The 26970-nt window shown below is 41.9% G+C and overlaps 1 protein-coding gene and 1 pseudogene across 1 annotated transcript in view; one reads left to right on the forward strand and one right to left on the reverse strand.

The window, feature by feature from the left end:
• The window catches only part of b4galt7 (xylosylprotein beta 1,4-galactosyltransferase, polypeptide 7 (galactosyltransferase I)), a 29562-nt gene extending 9048 nt beyond the window's left edge, over window positions 1–20514 (reverse strand). The window contains exons 1-4 of the mRNA XM_080201715.1: window positions 19956–20514; window positions 5570–5902; window positions 2940–3165; window positions 1655–1738 (exon numbers count right to left, since the gene is read on the reverse strand). Coding sequence (XP_080057841.1) covers window positions 1655–1738; window positions 2940–3165; window positions 5570–5902; window positions 19956–20011 — 699 coding nt within the window. The 5' untranslated portion in view covers window positions 20012–20514. The remainder of the gene's footprint in view (window positions 1–1654; window positions 1739–2939; window positions 3166–5569; window positions 5903–19955) is intronic.
• On the forward strand, window positions 7024–13073 carry LOC145351926 (small ribosomal subunit protein uS8-like; annotated as a pseudogene).
• Window positions 20515–26970: the final 6456 nt, after the last annotated feature.

The following is a 26970-nucleotide window of genomic DNA, read 5'->3' on the forward strand; positions in this document are numbered from 1 at the left end:
TTGGAAGGAATAATGGTAGAATGGACTATTATTTAAATGGTGAAAAGTTGCAGCATGCTACTGTGCAGAGGGACCTGGGGGTCTTTGTGCACGAATCACAAAAACTCAGTCCACAGGTGCAGCAGGTGATTAAGAAGGCGAATAGAATGTTGGCCTTTATCGCGAGAGGTATAGAATATAAAAGCAGGGAGGTCTTGCTGCAACTGTACAAGGCACTGGTGAGGCTGCAACCGGAGTACTGTGTGCAGTTTTGGTCCCCTTATTTGCGAAAGGATATATTGGCCTTGGAGGGAGTACAGAGAAGGTTCACCAGGCTGATACCGGAGATGAGGGGGTTAGCTTATGGAAGAGAGATCAAATAGACTGGGCCTCTACTCGGAGTTTAGAAGGCTGAGGGGGGATCTTATAGAGACTTACAAGATAATGAAGGGGCTAGATAGGGTAGAGGTAGAGAGATTGTTTCCACTTAGAAAGGAAACCAGAACAAGAGGGCACAGCCTCAAAATAAGGGGGGATGCTGTTTAGAACAGAGTTGAGGAGGAACTTCTTCTCTCAGAGGGTGGTGAATCTCTGGAATTCTCTGCCCATTGAAGTGGTGGAGGCTACCTCGCTGAATATGTTTAAGTCACGGGTAGGTAGATTTCTGATAGATAAGGGAATTAAGGGTTATGAGAAGAAAGCAGGAAAGTGGAACTGATCCACTTCAAATCAGCCATGATCTTATTGAATGGCGGGGCAGGCTCGAAGGGCTAGATGGCCTACTCCTGCTCCTATTTCTTATGTTCGTATATTCTTATATGGCACCTATCAAATGCCTTTTGGAAATCCGTCTACTGGTTCCCCTGTTTGTTACGTTTGTTAATGAATTTGTCATGTGAGTGGGCATGCACCTCTGCAATGACAGAAGTTAGTGTTATTGAACATAGGAGCAAGCTTAAGGGGTGGCATGACTGCTTCAGCTCCTATTTCTTATGTTTTTATCCTAATAAAGGTTGATGCCATGAGAAGAAGGGAAAAAAAATCCTGAATTTGATTTTTTAGGGGCAGCATACTGGCACAGTGGTTAGCACTGCTGCCTCACAGCACCAGGGACCCAAGTTCAATTTTGGCCTTGGGTCACTGTCTGTGGAGTTTGCACATTCTCCCCATGTCTCCTCTGGGTGCTCCGATTTCCTCCCACAGTAAAAAGTTGTGTGGGTTATGTTGATTAGCTATGCTAAATTAACCCAAGTGTCAGGGCATTAGAAGGGTAAAATATGAAGGGTTATGGGAATAGGTCCTGGGTAAGCTTGTGGTCAGTGCAGACTCTATGAGCCACACGGCCTCCCTCTGCACTGAAGGGATTTTATGATTCTAATATAAAATACAAATACAATGTAATCCTTTTTTTGATTGCTACCATGTCAAATCACCCAACTGTTGGTGGTACTTCTTCACACAAGCTTTCCCACCCACATTTTCCAGCACAATTCTTGCATTACACTAGTTCACTGGAGATCACAGGTTGAAGAAGCATTCAAAAGCTCTAAATGAGAAATTACTGAACAGATGGAGTAGCAATTTCACAACAGATCCAAGCTTAAATTTGCTTCATGAAAACTAAGAAGTTGAAGGCTCTCTCTTAAATTCTGATGTGTGAGTGTGAAATGATTACCTGCAGTCCAGCTGCTGTTATTCTACGATAAAATTCATCATCCTCACGGCCCCATCCCCAAAACCGGTTTGACATCCCATTACACTGCAAACAAAAAGGAATTACATAGATTTTACAGAACAGAAACAGACTATTTGACCCAACAGATCTACACCCAAGTATATGCTCCAAATGACTTTCTTCCCAACCTCCCTTCAACTCACTGTATCAACATATGTTTCAATTCCTTTCTCCCTCATACATGCATCTTGTTTTCCCTTAAGTATAGCTTTGCTAGTCAACTGAACTACTTTACGTGGTGGCGAGTTTCATATTCTCATCACTCTTACCCAGCAATGAAGTTTCTTCTGAATTCCTTATTGGATTTATTAATTATTAAAAGGTTGTATCCTGAATCATTTGGTCAGAAAACTAACGTCAAGAAAATTAGAACACAAATAAAAGCAGCATGTTTCACTACATGTAGACTTTGATTCGATTTATTGTCACATGTATTAGTATACAGTGAAAAGTATCGCTTCTGGAACTTCAACTTCTATAATCATAAAGAGAGAGCATTTATAAACTTTCCTTCCCATCGGGCAGTCTTCAAAATAACAGGTCACAGACAATTCTTAATAGCTACAATTTGGCACCTGTTGACAGAGATAAATTGAGAATTTTTTACTGAAAATTTATTGGATGAAAAGGCCTGTACCCCAGATACATTCTACTGTGTTTATGCGATTGGTGACATATTCAATTCTATTAAGCTTTTTGACTGGCAAGTGCTATAATATAAAGAAAACTACCAAGTCATATCAACCATGGCTAAGTGATAGCTTTCCTTTGCTTCTGATGTTGAGGTTTTGGGTCCAAATCCCACTCCAGAGGCATGAGCACATAATCTATGTTGACACTCCATTGCAGTACTGAAGCAGTGCTGCATTGTTGGAGGTGCTGTCTTTTTGTTGGAATGTTAAACTGCTCTGTCTGCCATCTCAGGCCGGCGTTATTCAAAGAGGAATAGGAAAGTCCAATTCACATTTCATTGATTATAAAGCAATTTGGGATATGCGGAGATCTTCTTAATGATAACCCTCCGTCTAAAATCTACCCTAGGTATAAATCTATCCAGCAGGCAATGCTCAGTCAAATTCAGCCCTTTTCATTCCTAGCTCCATCAGTTCCAAGTGGTTATAAATATTGTTCACAGTAGTAACTACTAAGTTAACCATCTATCTCCAGTCCCTGCTGGTTTCCTTCAGCCTCACAATTACAGCCTCTGAGCTGTATTATCACCCACCAGTTCAAAGTGTTGTTTGGTGAGGAGGAGGATCCCTCCCACATAGCTACTGTAATGGTAGAGGGGATGAAGTTCCGGGGAAGCCACGTGAAATGGTCCTTTCTCGGGATACCCGTAATCCAGTTGTTCATTCAGGGGCAATAAGTCCACGTCATGCATAGCGAGGTAATCAGTATCATTGCCACTCTCCAGGAAACCCACGTTTATCAAAGAAGCTCGATTAAACCTGAAGATATAAGTTAAGATGAACACAGAAGAATAAAAAAAAATGTTTTTGACTCTTTGAATTGAGTCTTTATTGTTTTAAAAACTAATCACTGATGAGCTTTGGGAGGAAATAGCTAGAATCAATTAATTAGTCCCTTTGGTTAAGGCTAGTTTCCTTTCTGCCAGGTATAATTAAAATGTATATATACACACAGCACCATTCAACCCGAGATCAGAGTAACTAATTTGTAGGATGCCAATCTACCTTGTGGCATGATCTGAAAAAATAAGCTTTCATTAGGGTGGGAATGACAGTTGAAGGATGAGATCGGGGAACTGAGTCAAAGTCTGTGTGACAAATCTGTCTTTCAGAGGCAAATCTTTTGACAATGGAGTGGGGGTCACTAAGGCCTCTCACACCTCCTCTTGTACTTAATCCTGATGTCCATTTCTAAATTAAAATTTTTTCTGGATTTGGAGCTGTGCAATTCTGGCAGCAGTTGAACTGAATACAGCCAACATGATTTAATTGATGATTTCTTCTGCCACTGAACTGATGATAGTGAGAAAACTGATAGCGAGGTGATTGGATGTCAGGATCCATAGACTATGCTGAATCCCGTTCACTCAGCTACTAATGTCACATTGAATGAACTAGGAGACGAGTACAATTGTTCATTCAGCACATTTGGCTGAAGACACTTGCGAATGTTCTGGCCTTGTCTCTGGCACTCAGATTCTGAATTCCCAAGGATCCCCTGCCCTGATTTCTTGCCAGACTATCCACCACCTTTCTTGATTGTATGTAATAGGCCGCAGAGCTTTCCTTTCAATCATCCTTAGTGGAAAGGTTAGCTAACAAAAAAAAAGGAAAGGAAAAACCTACTCCCCCATTTTTGCATTTGCAGATTGTAGCTTCACGGGGTTGGTGTCTTATTCTACACTATGCCTGCTGCTTACTCTTTGCCCGCTTCTCTACTCTCCCCAGCTAGCTTAAATTGTTTTCTACAGAAACCTTAGGCCCAGTTGTTGCAAGTATAGTCTATGGTCTACTAATGTTGAAGATTTACTACTGAAGGGAAAATAAATATTACAGATGTGCAAATCTTAAGCAGGAAATCATTTACAAATGAAGATTATTAAGGAAAATTAAAACACACTGGAAAACAGACCAAAGAGAAGGGCCAGAAATTACTCAACAAATGAAAGCACATATATAATATGAAAGCAAAATATTGCAGATGCTGGAATTTCAAACCAAAACAGAAAGTGCCAGAAAATCTCGCATGTCTGACATCATCTGTCGAGACAGCTCTGACGAAGGGTCAGCCAGAACGTTGACTCTTCTTTTTCCACAGATGCTGTCAGACCTGCTGAGATTTTCCAGCATTTTCTATTATTGTTTATATTGGAAATGAAAGCACATACTGGCTAAATGCATGTATACTTATCATGGGACACATACTTAACATGACACCACTGGAGTACAAAATCACTTGGGCATTAGTGTAGAATGGGTGCTGGAAAATTGGCTGCCTCTCGTACATTCTTCCTATTTTCTTTTCCAACTGCTTTTTTTGTGGTGTCATTTGGCTCTTGCCTGTCTCACACTACTTTGTGAGATGCATGTATGCCTCACTGAGGGACCAGAAGTCAATCTTTACTGTTTTATATTTATTCACAAAGTGAAAATTACAAATGTATAGTTCCTAAATCTGCAACCCCATCAGCGTTATGTAACTCTTTACAGAAGCTCAAGCAATCATCTAATGAATAGTCTTTCACCTGTACATCCTCAGCATTAATTTATGCAATTAACAAGCTGCCTCTGTTTAGACTGTGGCTAGTAATTACACTAGGCAGGATTTTCCCATCGTGTGTTTTGCTGTGGCAGAGGCGGCCCATCATTGACTAATGACGGGTGAAATCTTTCTGGTCCCATCATTGACAAAAGGGTATCCTGTTGAACAGCTGCCAGGAAATCCACACCAGGGATGCTCGCCAGCCAGACTGGAAGATCCCGTTGGCGTAACTGGCCGGATAATTCCAGCCATTGTCTTGGTTGGAACTGCCATTCCACTTCAGCAGAGCAGTCACATTGATCACACTTGTCTTTTGCGAGGGCAAGGAAGACACAAAACCTACAGTTTGAGATGTTTCTAAAGGAACTACCAACAAAACACAGGCATCAGGAAATTACTGCATGAACATGGTCTGAAGCTGTGCTGAGAAAACATTAATTCAACTTGGATATATCTGAAGCCCCTTGCTACTGAAAGTGAAAAGGCATAGTTTTGAAAACTTGATTTTACAAACTCGCAGCTGCTGTGACTTTCCTTAAATTATGGTGACTAGCAAAAGTTTTTGATTCTTCCTGTGACAGAAGATGATTCTATTTATTACATTTAAACACATTAAAGTACCTGAAGTGATCAACTTGGTTGATGACAAGGATCTTGTGTCTGATTTTCTTCTTGTTGAGAAATGCATGCATGTGTGGCACAAAAGACAACAGTTCTTCGAAACGCTCCCTGAAAGGGACAATAATGGCGATCTTGTGGGGGCCCCAGGCAGAATTGTCAGTCTCATCTTGACAGGACTTGTACACCAAGGCATCATCACCAATACTCTGGCTGCCGTTTAATCTGCAGTTGTAGTGCAGCCACACAACAGAGAAGATTCCGAGGACTATTAATGAACAGAACAGTTTAAAGATGGAACATCTTCGAGGCAACATTCTAAGGAGCAGGCCCGACCTGAAAAAGACAACAGCGTAGATACTTTAATTCCCAAAGAGACTCAGTGGCTAGAAACATCAAGCCTGAATAAAATTACTGAAAATGTTTCTAATGGTTAAGTACCAAACAAATTCCACTAATGCTTAGGTCTTGTTTTTCCTGATAGGTCCTCACCTGAGTAAAACCCAACTGCACTACTGATTATGCCAAACTAATTGTTAAATGTTGCAGTCTTTACTCCAGCTCTACAACACACATGTATGCACACACATATCCCAACATCAACCCAAAAGCTTTTCCAAAAAAAAAGTTCATCCATATTGAATTGTTCTAACTGTAAATAATTAACTTAAAAAATGCCTATCCCATCAACTTATAGAGTCAGAATTCCTGCCTGGCAACACTCAAGATTATTAAGCAACAAAGAGTCTCGAATGCTTACTGAAAGCATGGTATAAAACAAATCCATGTGTTCTCCCCAGGGTAGTCAGTTGTATGCTTGTGTATAGTTGTATGCTTGTGTTCCTGTGGCATGCATAGAACAAAATTTAAAGAGCAAATTCAAGTGGTACTAAATTCTTAAAGACTGATGTAATTGGGTTGAATGTGTCTCTTGTGCAAGAAATATTTTAAGCAGTGACCTTCCAGCAGATGTGATGAATTAAGTTCCACAATACCACCTCCTCTATAGCTGCTTACCTGGACCAAATTACATAAATGAAGAACTCCATCTGTGGTGAAATCACTGCTCTCACTACATTGCTCAACATGTTCATTTAATTATCATTAAAGTGTTTACTTGGTGACAAGCTTGCCCAAACTATCTTTGCTGTGGTCTTGGTTATTCAGCAGGTTGAGTAATTGATGTCAAACTCAGTATATACTGCAAGTTTCCCTTTGTGGCATCAACAGGATTAACAAAGTGGGGACAGTAACATGGGTTGAAAATATTTTATAAACAAGTTCCATTGTCTCTTCACTGGGTTAGAAAAGGCACCACCATTGGGAGAAATTCTACTGCCAAAATTCACCAAGACTGGCATGAAACAGAAGTTAGCAATGCCTGGCCAGTGGTAATCTGACTGATATCAGCGCTATCCCAGACAGTGGAGTTTTGTTCCCATTTAATTTCAAGCATTATGGTGTGAATGAATGTTCTTGCTGATGCTCTGACAAGCATTAACAAGTTTATTTGGTAGCACTAACTTTCGGGGCTTTGCCCTTTTGTCAGGTGAGTGAGGAGTTCCTGATCAAAAACAGAGCGTATAAAGGCACACACAGTTTACAGAAAACTGATTAGAACGCGAGTCTTTACAGCTAATCAAGTCTTAAAGGTGCAGACAATGTGAGTGGAGATAGTATTAAGCGTAGGTTAAAGATATGCGTATTGTCTCTAGACAGAATCATAGAATAGAATAGTATAGTGCAGGAGGAGGCCATTCGGCCCATCGAGTCTGCACTGACCACAATCCCTCCCAGGCCCTATACCCATGCACTTACACTAGCTAGTTCTCCAGACACTTGCTAACCACTGTTCCATCATGCTGTCAGTCCCAAACGGCATCATGCTGTCAGTCCCAAACGGCTAACCAGTAAATCTGAGACTATGATCTGTTTTCTAGATTCATCAGCCATGGAGACATTTCCTCAACATCCATCCCGTCAAACTCCTTAAGAATTTTGTATGTTTCAATGAGTTCATTGCTTATTCCTAAGCTCAAAGGAACATGGGCCTAGTTTATTCTTTCTCTGCTTCGATCCTCCCTTTCACAGGAAGCAGTCTAGTCAACCTTCTCTGTGGTCACTCAAGGGCAAGAATGCCCTTCCTTAGGTAAGGAGACCCAAAGTGCACACAGTATACCAGGTCTGGTTCCAGCAATGCCTTACTTGTAGTTGAGACTTATTTATTCCTACGTTAAAATGCTTTGTAAGAAAAGCTAACAATATGTGACTTCCTCATTGCTTGCTGGACCTGCACCTTACCTTTCTATGATCCATACACAATGTCACCCAGTTTTAGACAACGTAAATTCTGTTTTTTTAATTTCTCCAACTAAAATTAACAACTTCACTACACTGTATTCCATCTGTCACATTGCTGCCAACTCACCAAACCTATCTCCCTGGAGCCAAAGCACCTCACTGACCCAATCCCGCAGAGTCCTTCACAAATGCTTTACGAAAATCTAAACATACTGCATCAACTGTTTCTCATTTATCTACCTTATCACCATTTACAGCCTCAAAAAATTCTGAGCAGATTCTGAACATTGAAGGGGTGGCACGATGGCACTGCTGCCTCACAGCTCCAGGGACCCGGGTTCGACTCCCAGCTTGAATCACCGTCTGCATGGAGTCTGCACGTTCTCCCCGCATCAGCACGGGCCTCCTCCGGTGCCCCGGTCTCCTCCCACAGCCTGAAAGGCATGCTGGTTGGGTGCATTGGCCACACTAAATTCTCCCTCAGTGTACCCGAACAGGTGCCAGAGTGTGACAACTGGGGGATTTTCACTTCATTGCAGTGTTAATGTAAGCCTACTTGTGACACTAACAAATAAACTTTAAACGAGCAACGGACTGCAGATGCTGAAAATCCAAAACGCAAGCAGAAAATGCTAGAAGCAAGCTGCATGCTGGCAAAATCTGTGGAGAGAGAAACTGAGTTAACATTTCAGCTTTGCTGCTGTAAGTGTTTCCTGAATTTACTGTCTGGATTCCCTTTCATAAATCAGCATCAACTCAGCTTAATCCTACTCTGGCTTTCCATATGCTCTATTACCACATTCCTCCTAATAAATTCCACCAGTTTACCGATTATAGATGGTCTCCATTTATTTTCTTTTGAAAAAAAGGTTATACCTTCCAATCCTCAGGAATGGTTCTAGAATGGGAGAAGTTCTGGAAGATCAGATCCAACACAGGCAATATCCCTACAATGCTAGACATCAGGACAATGAGATTTATCACCAGTTAGTCCCCTTAAGTTCTCAGTCAATGAGCACAGGAAGAGTTTGCTGAGAAGCAGAGTAACTTTGAATGGTTTCTGGAGCTCTCCTGATGCAGTCCCGAGTCATTTGCGATTGCTGGCCCATGGAGACTGAGCTCATCCTGTCCTTGGTGGTAGCGAGGGCCAGAGGTTAAAGGGCAGCAGTGTGGCATATCTATTGGTCCTCACCTTGTAACTACAACAGTGATTCTGTTGTTAAATGCCTGCGTGCAATCACGTTCATAAAATCCAAATTGCCCATGGTGACGCAGTAGGCCCAATTTTAACTCACGTGATAAAAAAAACCCTCACCTGTTCTGTCTGGGCTGCACAGCCTTAAATATACTCAACTCTATTGGCTGTGATCATAGAATTTTGGTCTCTTGGAGCATTCAGGGGGATTAGCCCTGATCTTATTGAATGGCTTGAAAAAGGGCATGTAGTCTCCTTCTGCTATTCCTTTAGCATATTCTTTATACTGGATGCTATTTGTTGTCAACGGAATTATATTCCAAATAGTTAACATTATGGTGGAGATGGTGGTGGTGGGTGGGGTGGGGGGGGAGGCTGTGTGCAGGATAGGAGGTTTAAAAACAAAAAGGGGTTCAAAACATACTTTATATCATTTCTTTCATGACCTCAGGATATTCCAAAGAGTCTGACAATTGAAGTAAAGTTTAGTCATGGTACTATGTAGGAAATGAGGCAACTGATTTGGGCATAACAAGATCTCAAAGAATAGAAATTTTTAAAAAATCAGATAATGTATATATTAGGTGCTGATTGAAGATACGAGTTCTTGATGCTGATTAGGTGCTGATCAAAAGATACGATTACGAGGTCAGGACACAGTGGTTAAAACTGCTTCCTCACAGGAACCTAGGTTCAATTCCAGCCTTGGTGCCTGTATGGAGTCTCCCTATGTCCATGGGTTTCCTCCCTTGTTCCAAAAATTTGTAGATTAGGTGGATTTACCATGCTTAATTGCCTCAAGATCTGTAGGTTAAAGTGATCAGTGGAGCAAATACGTGGGGTTATGAGAATAGGGCCTGGGTAAGATGTTCTGTCTGAGAGTTGGTGCAGACTCGATGGACCAAACAGTCTCCTTCTGGACTGTGGAGATTCTATGACTCTATTCCAGGATGCAGCAGGAACTCCATTGCTCTTCCTTGAAGTTTTAGGTTTAAGTTTGAAGTTTATTTATTAATGCCACAAGGATTACGTTAACACCGCAATGAAGTTACTGTGAAAATCCCCTAGTCGCCACACTCCGACGCCTGTTCGGGTACACTGAGGGAGAATTTAGCACGGCCAATGCATCTAACCAGCACATCTTTCAGACTGTGGGAGGAGACCACCTGGAAGAAATCCACACAGACATGGGAAGAACCCGCAAACTCCACACAGACAGTGACCCAAACCAGGAACTGAACCCGGTCCCCTGGCACTGCGATGCAGCAGCGCCAACCACCGTGCCACCATGCTGAAGTGTCACAGACCTTCTTACATCAAGCTGAGAGAGCAGAGAGACTCAGTTTAACGTTTCATCCGAAAGCTGATGCCGCCAACAATGCAGTGCTGTTTCAGCGCTGCACTGGGGGCACTGGCCTAGGTATTTGTCCTCAAGTCTTGGAAGCAATACTCAAACCCACAACCTTTTCATTCAGAGACAAGGGTACGACCAAATGACTCAGGCTGACAAATCAGAAATCCGCATCTTAGTCATCAGCACTGCTCCAAAATTACCAGTTAGATTTTTAATTTAACATATCAATGTGATGATGTAACTTTAAAGGGTTTACTGGAAGAGCCATTAATTATGGTGATCTGATGGCACAGTGCTGACTGAATTTACAGGTATATCTTGGAACATTTTAGATATTTCAAATATTATTCTTCCCTTTCAAAGGGACAACAACTTAAAACAACGTAACCTACGTCTGTTCACCATAGGATGCAGGCAGAACGAGGACAATCAGCATCTACTGCCCATTTTGAATTGAGAACTTACCAAAGGATTTGCCCGAGGTTCCTAATGAACACATTGTGTCATTACTTATTTTAGACGGAGTGGAATAGCTCAACAACCACCAATCTCAGGCTTAGGACAGCATTCAATGTGAAATTTTCTTCCCATAATGATGGCAAACACTAACTGGCTAATTCTACAGCATGGCATGGTGGCACAATGGCCAGCACTGCTGCCCCACAGTACCAGGCAGCAAAGCTCAATTACAGCCTCGGGTGACTGTGTGGAGTTTGCACACTCCCCCCATGTCTGCGTGGGTTTCTTCCAGCGTTCCGGTTTTGTCCCACACTTCAGAAATATGCAGGTTAGGTTGACTGGCCATGGTAAATCGCTCTTTAGTGTCGGGGGATTAGCAGGGTAAACATGTGGCATTACAGGGATAGGGCCTGGGTGGGATTGTTGTTGGTGCAGAGTCAATGGGTTGAATGGCCTCCTTCTACACCACAGGTCATCTATGATGATTCTACAAAGACGTCAAGGTGTAACTCAGGGCAGTACTCATGTCCTGGGAGTTAGCAGTCAGGAGGTTTGAAGATTAAAGACTGGAGCACAAAATTTGGCCAGCACTCCAGTATAGCGCAGAGAAAGTGCAGCGCTAACAGATGTAACTTCTTCCCGGATGAAGAGTTCAGCAAAAGTCCTGCCTGTCCTCGCAGGTGAACACAAAAGATCCCACAGCCCGAATTCAAAGAGCCTTCTGATGCCCTTGCCCAATATCAGGACAGTAAGTGAGATGTTGCAAGCCCAGGCAAGTCACAGGGTTTACAAATAGTGTGACATGAGCGCAAGATCCCGGTTGAGGCCGTCCTCATGTGTGTGGAACTTGGCTATCAGTTTCTGCTCAATGATTCTGCGCTGTCGTATGTCATGAAGGCTGCCTTGGAGAATGTTTACCTGAAGATCAGAGGCTGAATGCCCCTGACCACTGAAGTGTTCGCCAACAGGAACAGTCTTGCCTGGTGATTGTCGAGTGATGTTCATTCATCCGTTGTCATAGCGTCTACATGACCTCCCCGGTGTACCATGCCTTGGGACATCGGATATCCCCAGGCATTGTACATTGGGGAAACCATGCAAACACTGCGACAACGGATAAATGAACACTGCTCGACAATCACCAGGCAAGACTGTTCTCTTCCTGTTGGTGAACACTTCAAGCAGTCACAGGCATTCGGCCTCTGATCTTTGGGTAAACGTTCGCCAAGGCGGCCTTCACGACATACGACAGCGCAGAGTTGCTGAGCAGAAATTGATAGCCAAGTTCCGCACACGAGGACGGCCTCAACTGGGATCTTGGGGTCATGTCACTCTATTTGTAACCCCTATGACTTGCCTGGGCTTGCAACATCTCGTTTACTGTCCTGTCTGAAGACAATACACATCTCTTTAATCTACACTTAATACCATCTCCACTCACATTGTCTGCACCTTTAAGACTTGATTAGCATTCTAATCAGTATTCTGTAAACTGAGCGTATGCCTTTATATGCTGTTTGTGATCAGAACTCCCACTCACCTGACCTCCCAAAGCCCTGAAAGCTAGTGGCATTTGCTACCAAATAAACCTGTTGGACTTTAACCTGGTGTTTTGTGACTTCTTACTGTGTTTACCCCAGTCCAACGCCGGCATCTCCACATCAAGCATCAACAATGCAGAGCAACGTGGAAAACAGCAACTTCACATCTGACCATGCGCCAAAGTGATTGTGAGATTCCTGACTGTAAAGATGAAGCATGGCTACATTGGAGAGTTTGAGATTAGTGATGACCACAGTTGGGAAAATAGTTGTCAATCTGATAGGCAGATTGAACAAATGTTAAGTCCAAATGTTCAAGTAAAGGAGATAGAAAGATGGCAAAATGGTCTACTGCCACCCTGTCAATTAGGGACATGGTTCTAACAACCTCAGCTGGCATCATATCGCGAAGAGGCCAAGTGAAACCACACAGAAGGCAAAATCCTAGGCTTACTGTTCTAAAACGTGAAACCAGCCTATAATAAAACAGAGTGACCTGAACAGGATTAACAGTCATAAGACAGTTTCACAATGTTAACTTGATGTTGATTTACTGTAACACAATTCAGTACAAATTAAAGAGATGCAGGATCATTTTTAAATTGACAATACAGTGATTAAAATATTAATTGTTACTCAAGGAAAACAAATGCTATACAAACAACCACTACAACGGACTGCATCCTAAAGCCCTCTGAACATCCAACAGTAGTCCATGACAGGCTGCTCACAACAACAGTCCATCATGAGGAAACAGGAGATATGGAGAGGCAAAAATAACGTTCGATAGATGTCCAAATAGGACTGTCACTGTCTAAAAATAAGTGAACCCAATAGATGAGCTTACAAATACTGGTAGACCAATAAATTTTTTTTAAAAAGACCTCATTGAAGTTTTGCTCCTTCCAAAAGGATTTTACAAATCAAGGATTTTTTTTATTCCAAATAAAAGAGGAAATCAATCAGTTAGAGATTTAAAGAAAGTTTTTTTTAAAATATAAATAAGACTAGCCTAACACAAATGAAAATGTAAGTAAAAATCATCTTTTTAAAGGAATTGATATGACCAATGAGGGATGGGATAGCACTGACCAATGGGCTTTGTGTGTTCTAACGAAGGTGTAAAGTTAGACTTAAAATGATTTTTGAAATCATGTGTCATAGATATTCCTAAACACATGAAATTATCAGACATCAAATTAAGGAGGAATAAATCGTAAATAAATGCAGAAAGATTAATTGGCAAAAGCAAATGTTTTTCAAGGTTTAGCTTGCAGCCTGAAAACTTACCAAACCGGAGCAGAGTGTCAAGAACATTGGGTACTGACACAAAAGGGTCAGCTATGCACAACAAAAGATCATCGACATAAAAAGAGAGACCCTATGACATAAAGCATCCCTGTTAATTCCAATGTTATTCTTATTAGATCGAAGGGGCACAGCAAATGTTGAATAGCAATATCAAAAAAAGAAAGGATAAGGGGCAGGCCTGCCTGGTGCCTCTGTGGAAGGGGAAAATAAGCAGAATATGAAAGATGAGTACAGATTGAAGCTATGGGTGATGAATATAAAATTTTAAATCCACAAGATAAAACTGGACTAAAACCAAATGTTCCCTGAATTTTGAATAGACTCTCATTCTATATGATTGAATGCTTTTTCAGTATCTAAAGAAACTATAATTTTTGGAAGAGGAGGAAGAGTCCTGGAGTAAATAATATTAAACAGTGCTTTTAATTAGAGACTGAATGTTGACCCTTAATAAAACCTGATTGATCAGGAAAAATAATAATTAGCAGAATGAGCTCCAAAGAGAGGGCAAAAACTTTGGCTAGTGTCCATGTTTAGCAGAGAAATAGGGCGATGGAAGTGCTACTCAAGGGGGTCCTTAACCTTTTTTAGCGATATTGAGATGTTCACCTAATTTAAAGTGAAAGGAAGATTATGATAAGGAAATAAGTGAGAAGACTAAGCTAGGCAAGGGATAAATGGGAGGAAAATTGTTATCAACAGAAAAACCATCAGGTTCTGGAGCTTTACAACTTGTACCATGTTGATGGTTTGACCAATTTCCAGAATTGAAGCGATTATCTAAGGCTGATCTATTAATAGAGCCCAAGGTTGGAATATCAAACTTGTCAAAAAATAAACGAGAATTGTCTGCAACTGTAGAGGAATGCAGGATTGAATAGAAGGTTTTAAATAGATCAATGGGATCCAGTGTAGAAGTGCAAGATTCAATGCAGATTTCCATGATCAGATTAAAGATCATTGACCTACAAGTTGGTGAGAAAGTAATTTTTCATCATGGTCATAGTACTACTGTACAGCATGGTGGTTAACACCACTGCCTCACAGTGCCAGTTACCTGGGTTTGATTTCTGCTTTGGGTGACTGTCCGTGTGAAGTTTGCACGTTCTCCCCATGTCTGCATGGGTTTGCTTCAGGTGCTCCAATTTCCTCCCACTGTCCAAAGATGTGAAGGTTAGGTGAACTGGCCTTGATAAAAGGCCCCTTACTGTATAGGTTAGGTGGATTAGCCATGGTAACGCATTGGGTTTTGGGGACAGGGCGGGGGGAGAGAAGGAATTAAAAAACGCAACTGAAAACCTTGCCCAGAATCAGATGATGATTGTGCAAGTTGGACAAGAAAAGAAAAAACCTGGTAAAAAATGAACATTATCCCTACTAGGTGCATAGAGGATGGCCAGAATTGCTTGTTTACTAAATAAACTATGAGCTACAAACATATAGCAGCCATTAGGATCTGCTGAGATGAGAAGAGACAAACAGGATATCTTTATGAATCAAAATTGCAGCACCTCATGTTTTGAGTGAAGTTTGGAGTGAAACCTGCTCTTTTCCTGAGTCTAAAACAATCTAAAGTGTGCAAATGTGTTTCTTGAAGATAAACTATATCAGCCTTAAACTTCTGCAGGTGAGAAATACCGTGTGGCATTTCACAGGGTCATTTCGCCTGTTACATTCCAACTCTCAAAATTCATAGAAACTTTGGGCATAATTAGATACAACGTTCTTGGGTGATATTACACAATAAAGGAAAATTATTAACTCACCAAATTGAGGCAACTAAGTTGAAACAATTGACGACCTCTACTTAAAAGAGCAAAAGAAAAATAGAAGGGATAAAAGAAACAAAAATAGAAAAAAATCCCCATGCCGACCTGCCCCCAGATGAAAGGCTGCACCTCTTCTGAAGCTAAATGCGAACACACCCTCAAGGATAACCTAAAGCCCAGAAATAACATTAAGATTGCTATACTGAAACTGTTATCGCAATTAGCAACATCATAATCAAAGTCCTTCCATGTTCATGGTCACTGTTGATATCGTACTACCAACAAGCGTTCAGCATTAGCAATATGCTGTTGGCAGCTGTAGAAAGGAAAACAAAATATTCAATAATAGAAAAAGAAGCTGCCCACAGGTGAAATCAGATGGAATGTCGACAGTCATCACAGCCCATCAAACAGATCAGACAGCTAACCAGGGGCCAGGTATCGTGTTATATCATCTTTCACTGATTCTAGATCATGGAATATTTTCTGAACACCACTGCCATCTGTGATCCTTAATCTGGTCAGGTAGAGCAGGCCAAATTTTGTTCTGGGACATTGACATAGAAGATTCCTAACCTCCACAAGAGCAGCTCTTTTCTTGGCCAGTGCTGTAGTGAATTCCAGAAAATAAAGGTTCTGTTGCCTTTGTAGAGCAGGATACCCGTCTGTGTAGCCAGCTGCAAATCTCCTCCTTAATGTGACAGTAATGGAATTTAATGGAAAGGCCTCTGTCTTAGCTCAGTTTTCAGTTTGGACTGTGGGGCATCCTATCAAGTAACAATGTCTCAGACAAATCTAGCACATCATTAGGTAGCTGAGCACAAATTCAGTTGGGTGAGAGCCCTCGCTGATCTCCCTCACCCCAAAAATCCTCAGATTAGGTCTGCTTGATCCTGCTTCAAGGTCTTCAGTTTTTGTCACCAATTTGTCAGCTACAGATGACAGCGAGACCACTGTATTCTCGAGCTGCATCACTCTGTCCAATACCATTGGTGGAGTGTACAAGACTCGCAAGGCACACCCCCACCCCCCTCCCCTCATTGTGAAGCACAAACAGCACTGACCAAGTTAATTGAGGTCAGCAGCTCCCCTTGGGCAGTAATAACTTGACCATGAAGTTCAGTAGATTAAAATCCATCTTGTTGTCGATTTTTGATAAAAGCTCTGACCTGAGAGAAGCCATAGCAACAAGAATTGTGTTTTCCCTGATTGGGGGATCCTCTAAACGGATGTTCACATAGGCAATGTCAAATTCTGACTGGCTGCAGCGATATTTTCCTTCTTTGAGTGGGGCAGCGCCATGATGAAAAAACTGGCAGTTGAGACTGGCAAAAATAGAATAGTGCCAGGAAAAGGAAGAAAGATAACAGTAGCAGCTATATAAAGCATGGGAAGATTTCTTTTTAAAAGTTGCCGAGAGGGTGCTTCAGGATAGAGATCCCACCCTTCCTTTCTTATTTGCAATGGTAAGCTGATGCTCCTTCCATGCAGGGGGCCCTCCAGCTTCATAAGCCTACTTACTCAGTTGTTAATTGGGAAGTGGGTACATTGTCTGGCCACTAGTTGCCCAATCAAGATGCTAGGTGACTGCTCTTGACACTGTGCAGATATGGGAGCCCCATTTGACCCTGACACTAGGGTTCTGACTCAATGTCACCCAATGATATGATGGGATATAACGTTTTGTAAAATCAGAATGTGGGGGCAGTACAGTGATTAGCATTGCTGCCTTATACTGCCAAGGGCCCAGGTTCGACTCCTGGCTTGGGTCCCTGTCTGCATGTTCTTCCTGTTTCTGCATGGGTTTCCTCTGGGTACTCTGGTTTCCTCCCACAGTTTGAAAACGTGCTCGTTAAGTGCGCTGTCCATGCTAAATTCTCCCTCAGTGAACTCGAACAGGCATAGGAGTGTGGCGACCAGGGAATTTTCACAGTAACTTCACTGCAGCGTTAATGTAAGCCTATTTGTGACACTAATAAATAAACTTTAATGTACAGCTTCACACATAGTATTCAGGAATCTCAACAGACAAGAATAAGGAATCACATCCTGTCTAATGATGAACATAAGAACATAAGAACATAAGAAATAGGAGCAGGAGTAGGCCATCTGGCCCTTCGAGCCTGCCCCGCCATTCAATAAGATCATGGCTGATCTGTCGTGGCTCAGTTCCACTTTCCCGCCCTCTCCCCATAACCCTTAATCCCCTCTCTTATCAAAAACCCATCAACCCGCTTCTTAAAAATATTTAGCGAGGCAGCCTCCACCACTTCAACGGGCAGAGAATTCCAGAGATTCACCACCCTTTGAGTGAAGAAGTTCCTCCTCAACTCCGTTCTGAACCGCCCCCCCTTTATCTTGAGGCTGTGCCCCCTAGTCCTACTGTCTTTTTTGAGTGGGAAGAGTCTTTCCACCTCTATCCTATCCATCCCATTCATCATCTTATACGTCTCAATGAGATCTCCCCTCATTCTTCTAAACTCTAACGAGTACAAGCCTAGTTTATTCAGCCTCTCCTCATAGCTCAACCCCCTCAACTCCGGTATCAGCCTAGTAAACCTCCTCTGCACTCCCTCCAAGGCCAAAATATCCTTGCGCAGGTGCGGCGCCCAAAACTGCACACAGTACTCCAGCTGCGGCCTCACCAATGCCCTATACAGCTGCAGCAAGACCTCCCTACTTTTATATTCAATCCCCCTCGCTATGAAGGCCAGCATCCCATTCGCCTTCCTGACCACCTGCTGCACCTGCAGGCTGGGTTTTTGCGACTCATGCACAAGGACCCCGAGGTCCCTCTGCACCGTCGCCTGCTGCAGTTTTTCGCCACGTAAGTAATAGTCCTTCCTACCATTCTTCCTACCAAAGTGGACCACCTCACACTTGCCAACATTAAATTCCATTTGCCATTTCCTGGCCCATTAATGAAATCTGCAAATTACAGATACCTAAGGAAATTGCATGAGCTGTGTTTTTTTTTAAGCAGGATCTTTTAAAATGGTCATTGTTGATACCAAAAGCTGCTGCAACTCTGAACCCCAGAGACTGGCAGAAACAACTGTTGTGGAGTTTAGGATGCCGGGATCAGGTGTATGTTGAATTCAAACTGCAGGGACATTAATTGCAGTGGGAGAAGTCAAACCCCAGATAAACTGGCAGGGTGAATAGCTGTATGACAAATCCCATACTTAAAGGTGCTTTGAGGGCATAGTTTGCAATTTGAGAATACTGCTTGTGTCTTTTACAATGCAAGATATTTGGGGCTGTCACTAAGTGACTGTTTATATTGGTTTCACTGTATAACAAACCTCCAATAAAGCAATTCCCAAATGTATTGACGTACGATGTTGCGCAACCAGTTTCACACTACAGTGTTGCCAGATAACTGAACTGAATAGTGTTTTCCTGATTTGCCACTCACTCCAAAATCAACCAGCAATTAAAATGTTACAATCTAATACTAAAACTAAGAGGAACACAGAAACGTAGATAACTGACAGTCAAGGAACAAAGTTAGACAATTCGTTTTGAATCGAATAAATGAATCTTCCCAACCTGTCTTCAGAAAAAAGATATTTTTTTCAAACACCATAAACAGAGGTGCTGTCACGATTGGGACGTCTGGTTCAATTTTACTTTTGGATTATTTTCCAACATTGGTTCAAATTCAAACTTGGATTGGGATGGCCCTTTGTCACAAATCGTTTTTTTTAAACAAGATAGAAAAGGTCACAACTTGTCAATTGGTGTTTGGCATTTAACTTCAGGTACTAAAAAGATTTGTGATACTGAAAGATGTGTGGAGGGGAATGCACACTAGAATTCTGTGAACATGTAATTCTGAACACACAAAATTATTGTAATACACCCACTTTAACTGTGTAAAATACACAGCAATAAAACATTTTATCCATCAAAAGTTGCATCAATTTGGGGAAATTATTTGAGTTCATTACCATACCTGTTGCTGGGAGCTTTTTGTGTGATGAATTAAATATATTCCATCAGAAGCATATTAATTAATCTGCAGCTTTTCATATTATTAGTTACAATATGTTAAATAAACTGTATTAAATTGGGACTTTGCAAAGAGTATGACAAAGGAAACGTAATTAAAACCACTGAAAATAGAAGACTGTAGTCTGCAGAGGAAGCAATTTTTTTGAAAATCAATAAGTTCTGAATATCTGGGTACAAATATGTGCAAATTGAAAAATTTGTGTCAGTAGGATACAGTATGAATCTTAGTATAAGAGGATTTTACCATTATTGTCGTAACTCTAATGTGTACTATAATTAGTTATAGGCTTTATCCTATGAACAGGTAAATGGATTGCTGGAGCAGCACTCAGTACTATTACATTGTTTAGGAAATGCATTAAGATTTTTAAAAATGACTTGAGAAATAAATCGTAAATTTCAGGTTACTGTTATTCAGTGTGATCCCTCTATTCCGGTTTACCTGCTATCCTCCTTGGTGAAATAGAGAACAGGTTTCCGTCTTGAGGAGTACATCATCTTTTTTCACTCCTTAGCCCTCAGTCAGTCTCTGTCACATAGTCTCTGTTGGTGGGGGTTAAACCCTCTTGGCACAAAAGCACACAGAGGAGACACAGACAAGTTGTGGGTTCGCAACAGTCCTGCGAAATCAGCAGCCATGCAGAGTTCTCCAACAGCCTCGCCAAAGTGGAACGTGTGTGAGCTTTAAATCCCCTGTATCACGGCGAGGGGTTAGTGGATTCAATGGCGCTAAAGGGAGATGGAAAGAAGCTGGTGGAACCCGGCAAAGTCTCGTCAATTGGGAGGTGCAGCCAAAAAAAAATCCTTCAAACCCTATCAATGAACAGATAGACCAAAAGACCTTCAGTCCTGTCAGTGTGAGTGACCCCCTCTCTCTCCTGTTGATAGACACAGACTGATAGGGAGACCCTCACTCCTGTCAATGGACACAGACCCTTAGGGGATCAATCGAGTACATTCGGTGCCGGGTTTGCGGCCCGGCTGCTCCAAGAAAGGGGGCGCGGGTGGGGGGCCGCAGTCTCCCAACTCCCGGCTCCTGCTCCCCGCGGGGCCCTGTGATCGCTCTAACACCGGCTCCGGCTCCCCGCGGGGCCCTGTGATCGCTCTAACACCGGCTCCTGCTCCCCGCGGGGCCCTGTGATCGCTCTAACACCGGCTCCTGCTCCCCGCGGGGCCCTGTGATCGCTCTAACACCGGCTCCTGCTCCCCGCGGGGCCCTGTGATCGCTCTAACACCGGCTCCTGCTCCCCGCGGGGCCCTGTGATCGCTCTAACACCGGCTCCCCGCGCGGCCCCTGCTCTCTCCAGCGGCGGGAGGAAAGTTCCTACACGCTGGCTATTGGCGCCACCTCATTGAGTGTTCCCCGGACCAACAGCTCGGCACAAATGTTCCGCCAGCTTCAAACTCTCCACTTCTGCACATTGCTTATCTCCATCACACACATTTTGTATTTAATAATTATTTATATTTTACACATACAAACTGGGTGGATTAAAATGTTACAATTTTAAATGTGTTATTTTGTATAAATTTTAGACCATAATCAATCTTCCGCAGAAATTAATTAAAACTCAATAAACAATGATACAAATCACTTCATGCAGGGATTGTGATTTATATATACACAGAATGAAAGTCTTTATAAATCCCAGGTGCTGTATATTTTATATATAATCTGCTGATGATACATAAAATGTGGTACTGTAACAAGTATATTAGTCACAGATACAGGAGTAACTTTTGCAGGAGTGATAGAGAACTTTTGTCTACACACTAACCATTGTCCTGTGTACACAGTTTAATTTGGACATATCGTTGTAATTTTCATGAGCTAAGATGCACCATCTAATGATCAAATAGAAGTACACACTACATCTATGGGTACTTTACTATTGATGTGGGTATGCTGGCGTTGGACTGGCGTAAACACAGTAAAAAGTCTGACAACACCAGGTTTTAGTCCAACCTATTTATTATATAAATAGGTTGGACTAAAACCTGGTGTTGTCAGACTTCCTACTTTACTATTCACAACAGATGACGAAATTAAACCTTAATTCACTCAAACAGAAGCACCATGGTGGCACAGTGGTTAACACTGCTGCCTCACTGTGTCAGGGATGCAGGTTCAATTCTCCGCTTGGGCCATTGTCTGTATGGTGTTGGACGTTCTCCCTGTATCTGCATGGGTTTCCTCTGGGTGCTCCAATCTCCTCCATAGTCCGAAAAAAACGTGCTGGTTAAATATTTTATGATGAGAACAGAGGAAGCGGAGGTGTCTTTCGAGTCAAACCAAGTAAACAAACTTAAATTACATTCGGACAAAGAAAAAGGGGGCGGCTCCCCAAAAGGAGGGGGAACGGCCCGAACAGAAACAAAAAGTACAAAGGAAACTTAAGACACGTCAAATCAAAATGTGATTGTCGGGGTCTATAAGGCACCTCAGCCCCTGTGGTGCCCAATGGGCACGGAAGGCCTCGACTGTGCCCGCGGACACCGCGTGCTCCCTCTCCAGGGACACCTGGCCGCGAACGTAGCCGCAGTAGAGGGGCAGACAGTCGGGATGGACGGCCCCGTCGATTGCCCGCTGCCTGGACCTGTTGATGGCGTGTCTCGCCAGGCCCAGGAGCAGGTTAAAAAAACGTGCTGGTTAGGTGCATTGTCTATGCTAAATTCTCTCTCAGTATACCCAAACAGTTGCTGAGTGTGGTGACTAGGGGATTTTCCACAGTAACTTCATTGTGGTGTTAATGTAAGCCTACTCATGACACTAATAAATAAACTTTAAACCCTACATTTCTTCCAATGCAATATTTTTCTTCAATCAAAACAGTGTTGTCACCCCTATGTTTATTTATTATTATTAGTCACAAGTAGGCTTACATTCGCACTTTAATTAAGTTACTGTGAAAATCTTTTCATGTGTTTTAAGCACTTTTTATAACTTATACACAGGATGAGGGCATTGCTGGCAAGGCTGACTATTTATTGCCCATCCCTAATTGACTTTGAGCCACCTTTTACAATTGAATAGTTGGCAAGGCTGTTTCTGAGGGCAGTTAAAAGTCAGTTGCTCTATGTCTGGAGGTGCATGTGGGTCACATTGGGTAATGATGGTAAATTTCCTTCCCTGTGGTAGTTTTTTTTAATGCAGATTTTTCTTTAATCAACTGAATTAAATTCCTGAGCTGTCATGGTGAATTTGAGCTCATGTGACAGGGTGGAGCTGGGAAAAGCTGGCAACTTAGGAATTCTAGAGATCAGGGCACCCCGATCCCCAGTTAAAAAAAGAAAACCCCTGGGATATGGGAACCCCTCCCTGTCATGTACAAGGTTAAACCACCACGCACCCCACATGCTTGGGAAAACTTCATCCTTGTGCACACAGAGAAGCCTCCCCCACCCATCATGGAGCTCTCTCGAGAGCCACCCGGTGCTATCCCCTGGTACTGTCTCTTGTCACCGCCCCTGTGTTCATCTGTGTGCCCTCGGCTTAATCCCTTCGCCTGATTCACATTGCTCCAGACTTGTAAACTAATGTGACATCATGTTGGCGAGGGGGAAAATCTCAAAGTGGGGGGACGATACAGCAGGAAAGCAGTATAGTTATATTAAAGTGATTTAAATTAGGTTCCCAACTTCCTGGGCAAGGACGTCATTACATCAATGCAAGGTTTGGGAAGTTGCAAGATTCTAGTTTCTCCACTCTTGTGGGATTCAGTGCCTGCATTGCTGCTGGCGCATAATCCCAGCCGTTGTGTCTTGTGGTGTCAGGAAGTATGAAATAATTACACTTCCACACAACAAACTGAAGTATTCATCGAATGTATTTCTCACATTTCACCATGTGCAGTGGGATGATACAATATTAGTTCAGTGCCCTGCCCAGTGCAGTAATGAGTGATATGGCATTCAGACTAAACATGTTTTACAATATAGTTCCTAAATAATTTTGGAATAATAACAGTATAACATCCCATTTTTACTTTTTAAAAAAGGTATAATACCTCTTTTTATGAATATAACTGTTGCAATCAATATGTTTTTTATATTATGCCAAAAAGTTGATTAAAATGATTAGATTTTTACAATTGTTTTCTTTTTGAAAGAACATTATTCGTGATATTGCAAACATGGTAAAATGTTATGCCTCTTCCTCTGAGTTAAAGTAGCATGTTGCAGGCAATATTGGCCTGGCAGTACTTTTCCTCATGTTTCTGCAGCTTGTGTTTCAATCCAATCACTCTAGGTGCCTGCAGGTCTTCCACCAGTTTTTCAGCTTTCCATTGTGACCACTCTGCTTGGCTTCTTACATTTCATGTTCCCTTTTCTAAATTCTCCAGCATTTTGCACAATTTGTTATTTTGTAAATCACTCTCTGACTGTATTGAAGTGTTAAGCTGCAATTGTAGTTCACTGTAGTCAGTACCGTCATCCTTATATTTTTCTAAATTCTTCTACATAAAGTTCATGCTGTTGAAGTTTTGACTTCAGATTCAGGATCTCCCTTTTTGATCTTCCTCCTCTGCTAACTATATTGTTTTATCTCACATATGCTCTTTTTTAAAATGTTACATAATGTCCTGCTCAGCCTTCAGTCTTTCCAGGCCAGTGATTATATTCTCCAGTTCTAGCTTTTTTTTAATCTTGGAGAGCTTTATATTTCTGGAAATCTTCTTGGTTACCTGCTTGAACTTTCCCTGTCAGTTCCTTTTCATTTTCTCTCAAATGCTCCTTATGTCCTTCAATATTGGCCATGAGAATTTCAATATCTGACTGCAACCCATTCATTTGACTTTGCATGTTATTTCTCCCAGGGGTGGAATTTATTCAATCTCTCAGCTCTGTGATTCTGGAAATCACTTCCTATTTTTCAATCTTTTGCATCTCTCCTTTCAGCTCTGTTGGTATTTTTCATGGGGGGTTAAATCATCGGTTTTCTTCTCTGGATCAATGGTAATGTGATGTGCTCAAAATCTTCAAAGCAACTGATCATGTCATCAGAACACTATTAATTTGGGTCAGTTCTTCTTACTTCCAACTGGAGGGTTTACTACCTTCAACCCTCGCCGATACCTTCTTCATCTCATAGCTTACTCAGATAAGCAACTATTCAATCTTGGAATAGCTGTACTATCTGATTCAGTGATATGGAATATACACCTTTTCCTTCGTGCGTCCCTTTGATTTGGGTTGCGCCTAACTGTTGAATTTCAGTTCCCCCATATGTCCTTAGCATGCCATTGCTCTGTTTCACAGCACCTTTCTTTGAGTAACCGTTCTCTTCCAAGTTTATATGGAAAGATATTTCAGTATATTCTGAACAGGATAATGTCACTCTGTGCTCCAATAACAAGCTTCAGATTCATGGTTGAGGGCTTATTTCTCACCCTCTCCCTGACTGGAAAGGCTATGTGCCCTATTCTTGATGAATTTCTATTTTCTGTAAACATTTCATGTATGGTTCGTATGTCTGCTGTGACCTAATACCTTCCAAGTAAAGGTAAAGATGTTTTGGTTCCCTTTTTTTCCCTCATTTACCCTGTTGCTCAGCCTCTGCTGACTCCTTTACTGCCCTCTTTGTTTTTTTAAAATTAATTTGTGGGACATGGGCATCATTGGCTTGCTAACATTTATTGCCCATCCCTAGTTGCCCTTAAACTGAGTGGCTAACTCAGCTATTTCAAAGGGCAGTTGAAAGTCAACCACATTGCTGTGGGTCTGGAGTCACATGTAGGCCAGACCAGGTAAGGGCAGCAGACTTGCTTCCCTAAAGGACATTAGTGAACTGGATGAGTTTTTCCGATAATTGAAAATGGTCTTCAGTAGATTTTTAATTCCAGGTTTTTTTTTTAATTGAATTCAAATTCCACCATCTGCCATTGCAGGATTCAAACCTGAGTCCCCAGAATATTAGCTGAGTTTCTGGATTAATAATCTAGCATTAACACCACTAGGCCATCACCTTCCCATCTTCTCCCAGTGGTTTTCCATAAGCTCTGTAATTTGATATGTACTTGGGACATCTCCTTCTGTCTGCAAACTCATGGCCTATCTTTCTCCCTGTCTGGTGTGCATCTCTTTGTTGCTGTTTCACTGTATCAACCTTGCTGTCTTTCCCTTGACTTTGAAGGCTAGCCATTCGGATATTCACCATCTTCACCTGTCTGAATGTGGCTTCATGTGTTCTGGCAGCATCAACAGCCTGTGAGATTGTGAACTTTTCCAATCACAGCTTTTTGTACATCAGCGCATTTAGATCCTTTCATTCATTTCCTTAAATTTTACACTTGCTGTCTTCATTTGTCAATTTAGTTAATAAATTGTCAACAGGCTCACTTGGTTTCTGCTTCACATCAGTGGATCCGATGGTTTGGCATTGGCTGGAAATGTGCACTGAATTCTCCAAAAGATTGGATTGTTTACTGCCAATCTCGTTCATTTCCCCATACATTGAAAAGAGCCAATTTCGCACCTGCTCATTAAATGATATAGTCGATCCTTTCCACGAATGCATTTTAGAAAACTGTCAATCTGCACCTTTGTTTAAACTTCTCAAATGCCCTTAAGACATCATCAGCCTTCCAAATAAGCCTGGGCTGGAGCTGTGTGCTTGCCGCTGTGACGGCAGCCATCTTGTTTGTGCTTGACTCACTCCATTTTGTTTGTCCCTCTGACGCTAATACGGGTTGATTTTTCTCAAACCAATTTCACATTAAATGGATTTATGGTGCTTGGGTTGCACTCACAGACACCTGCTGCCATAATGTTCTACCCTGTTCCCAGAAATCTGAATAATTACACTTTAGGCAAAAATATTTAAGCTTCATTGAATGTATTTCTCCCATCTCACAATGTGTGATGCAAATGATACTGTACAATTTTAGTTTTGTGCACTGACGGTAGTGCACTAGTGAGTGATGTGACACTATGTATGTATACCTACACCTTATGGTATCATTTCTAAGTCATCTTAGAATAATACAAAAATGGATAGACTGGTGCAACACTATATTCATTCATTGTATCCTTTAATCTAGTAAAATATTGCAGAAAATGGACAATGTGTAATTGCATTACATATATTATTCACATTAGCATAATATATACAATATGTACATACGTTTGTATATTTCACATACAGGCAGACATGTAAACAACAGGCAGACATGCTACAACAACGACATACATTACACAGAACCTGAAATGAAAAAAAAATCACTGAAGGAGGAAGAAATGGAGACCTAGCCACTGAAGGAGATGCTGGGAGGGGAGGGATTGCCAATACCCCAGGATTGTTCACGAGTCTCCCAGGATGGGCATGAATCTCCTGGGCACTGCTGCCAGCAGCCTGAGAATACTCTGCACTTTCAACTGCTTGTTGCAGTATTGTCCCTCCGTACTGCCCCTTGATGTGTGTTACAATTCAGCTCAAACAAGCAGCAACACCAGCAACT

Source organism: Carcharhinus amblyrhynchos, chromosome 13, assembly GCF_965287045.1.
Source record: "Carcharhinus amblyrhynchos chromosome 13, sCarAmb.v2.hapA, whole genome shotgun sequence".
Lineage (NCBI taxonomy): Eukaryota > Metazoa > Chordata > Chondrichthyes > Carcharhiniformes > Carcharhinidae > Carcharhinus > Carcharhinus amblyrhynchos.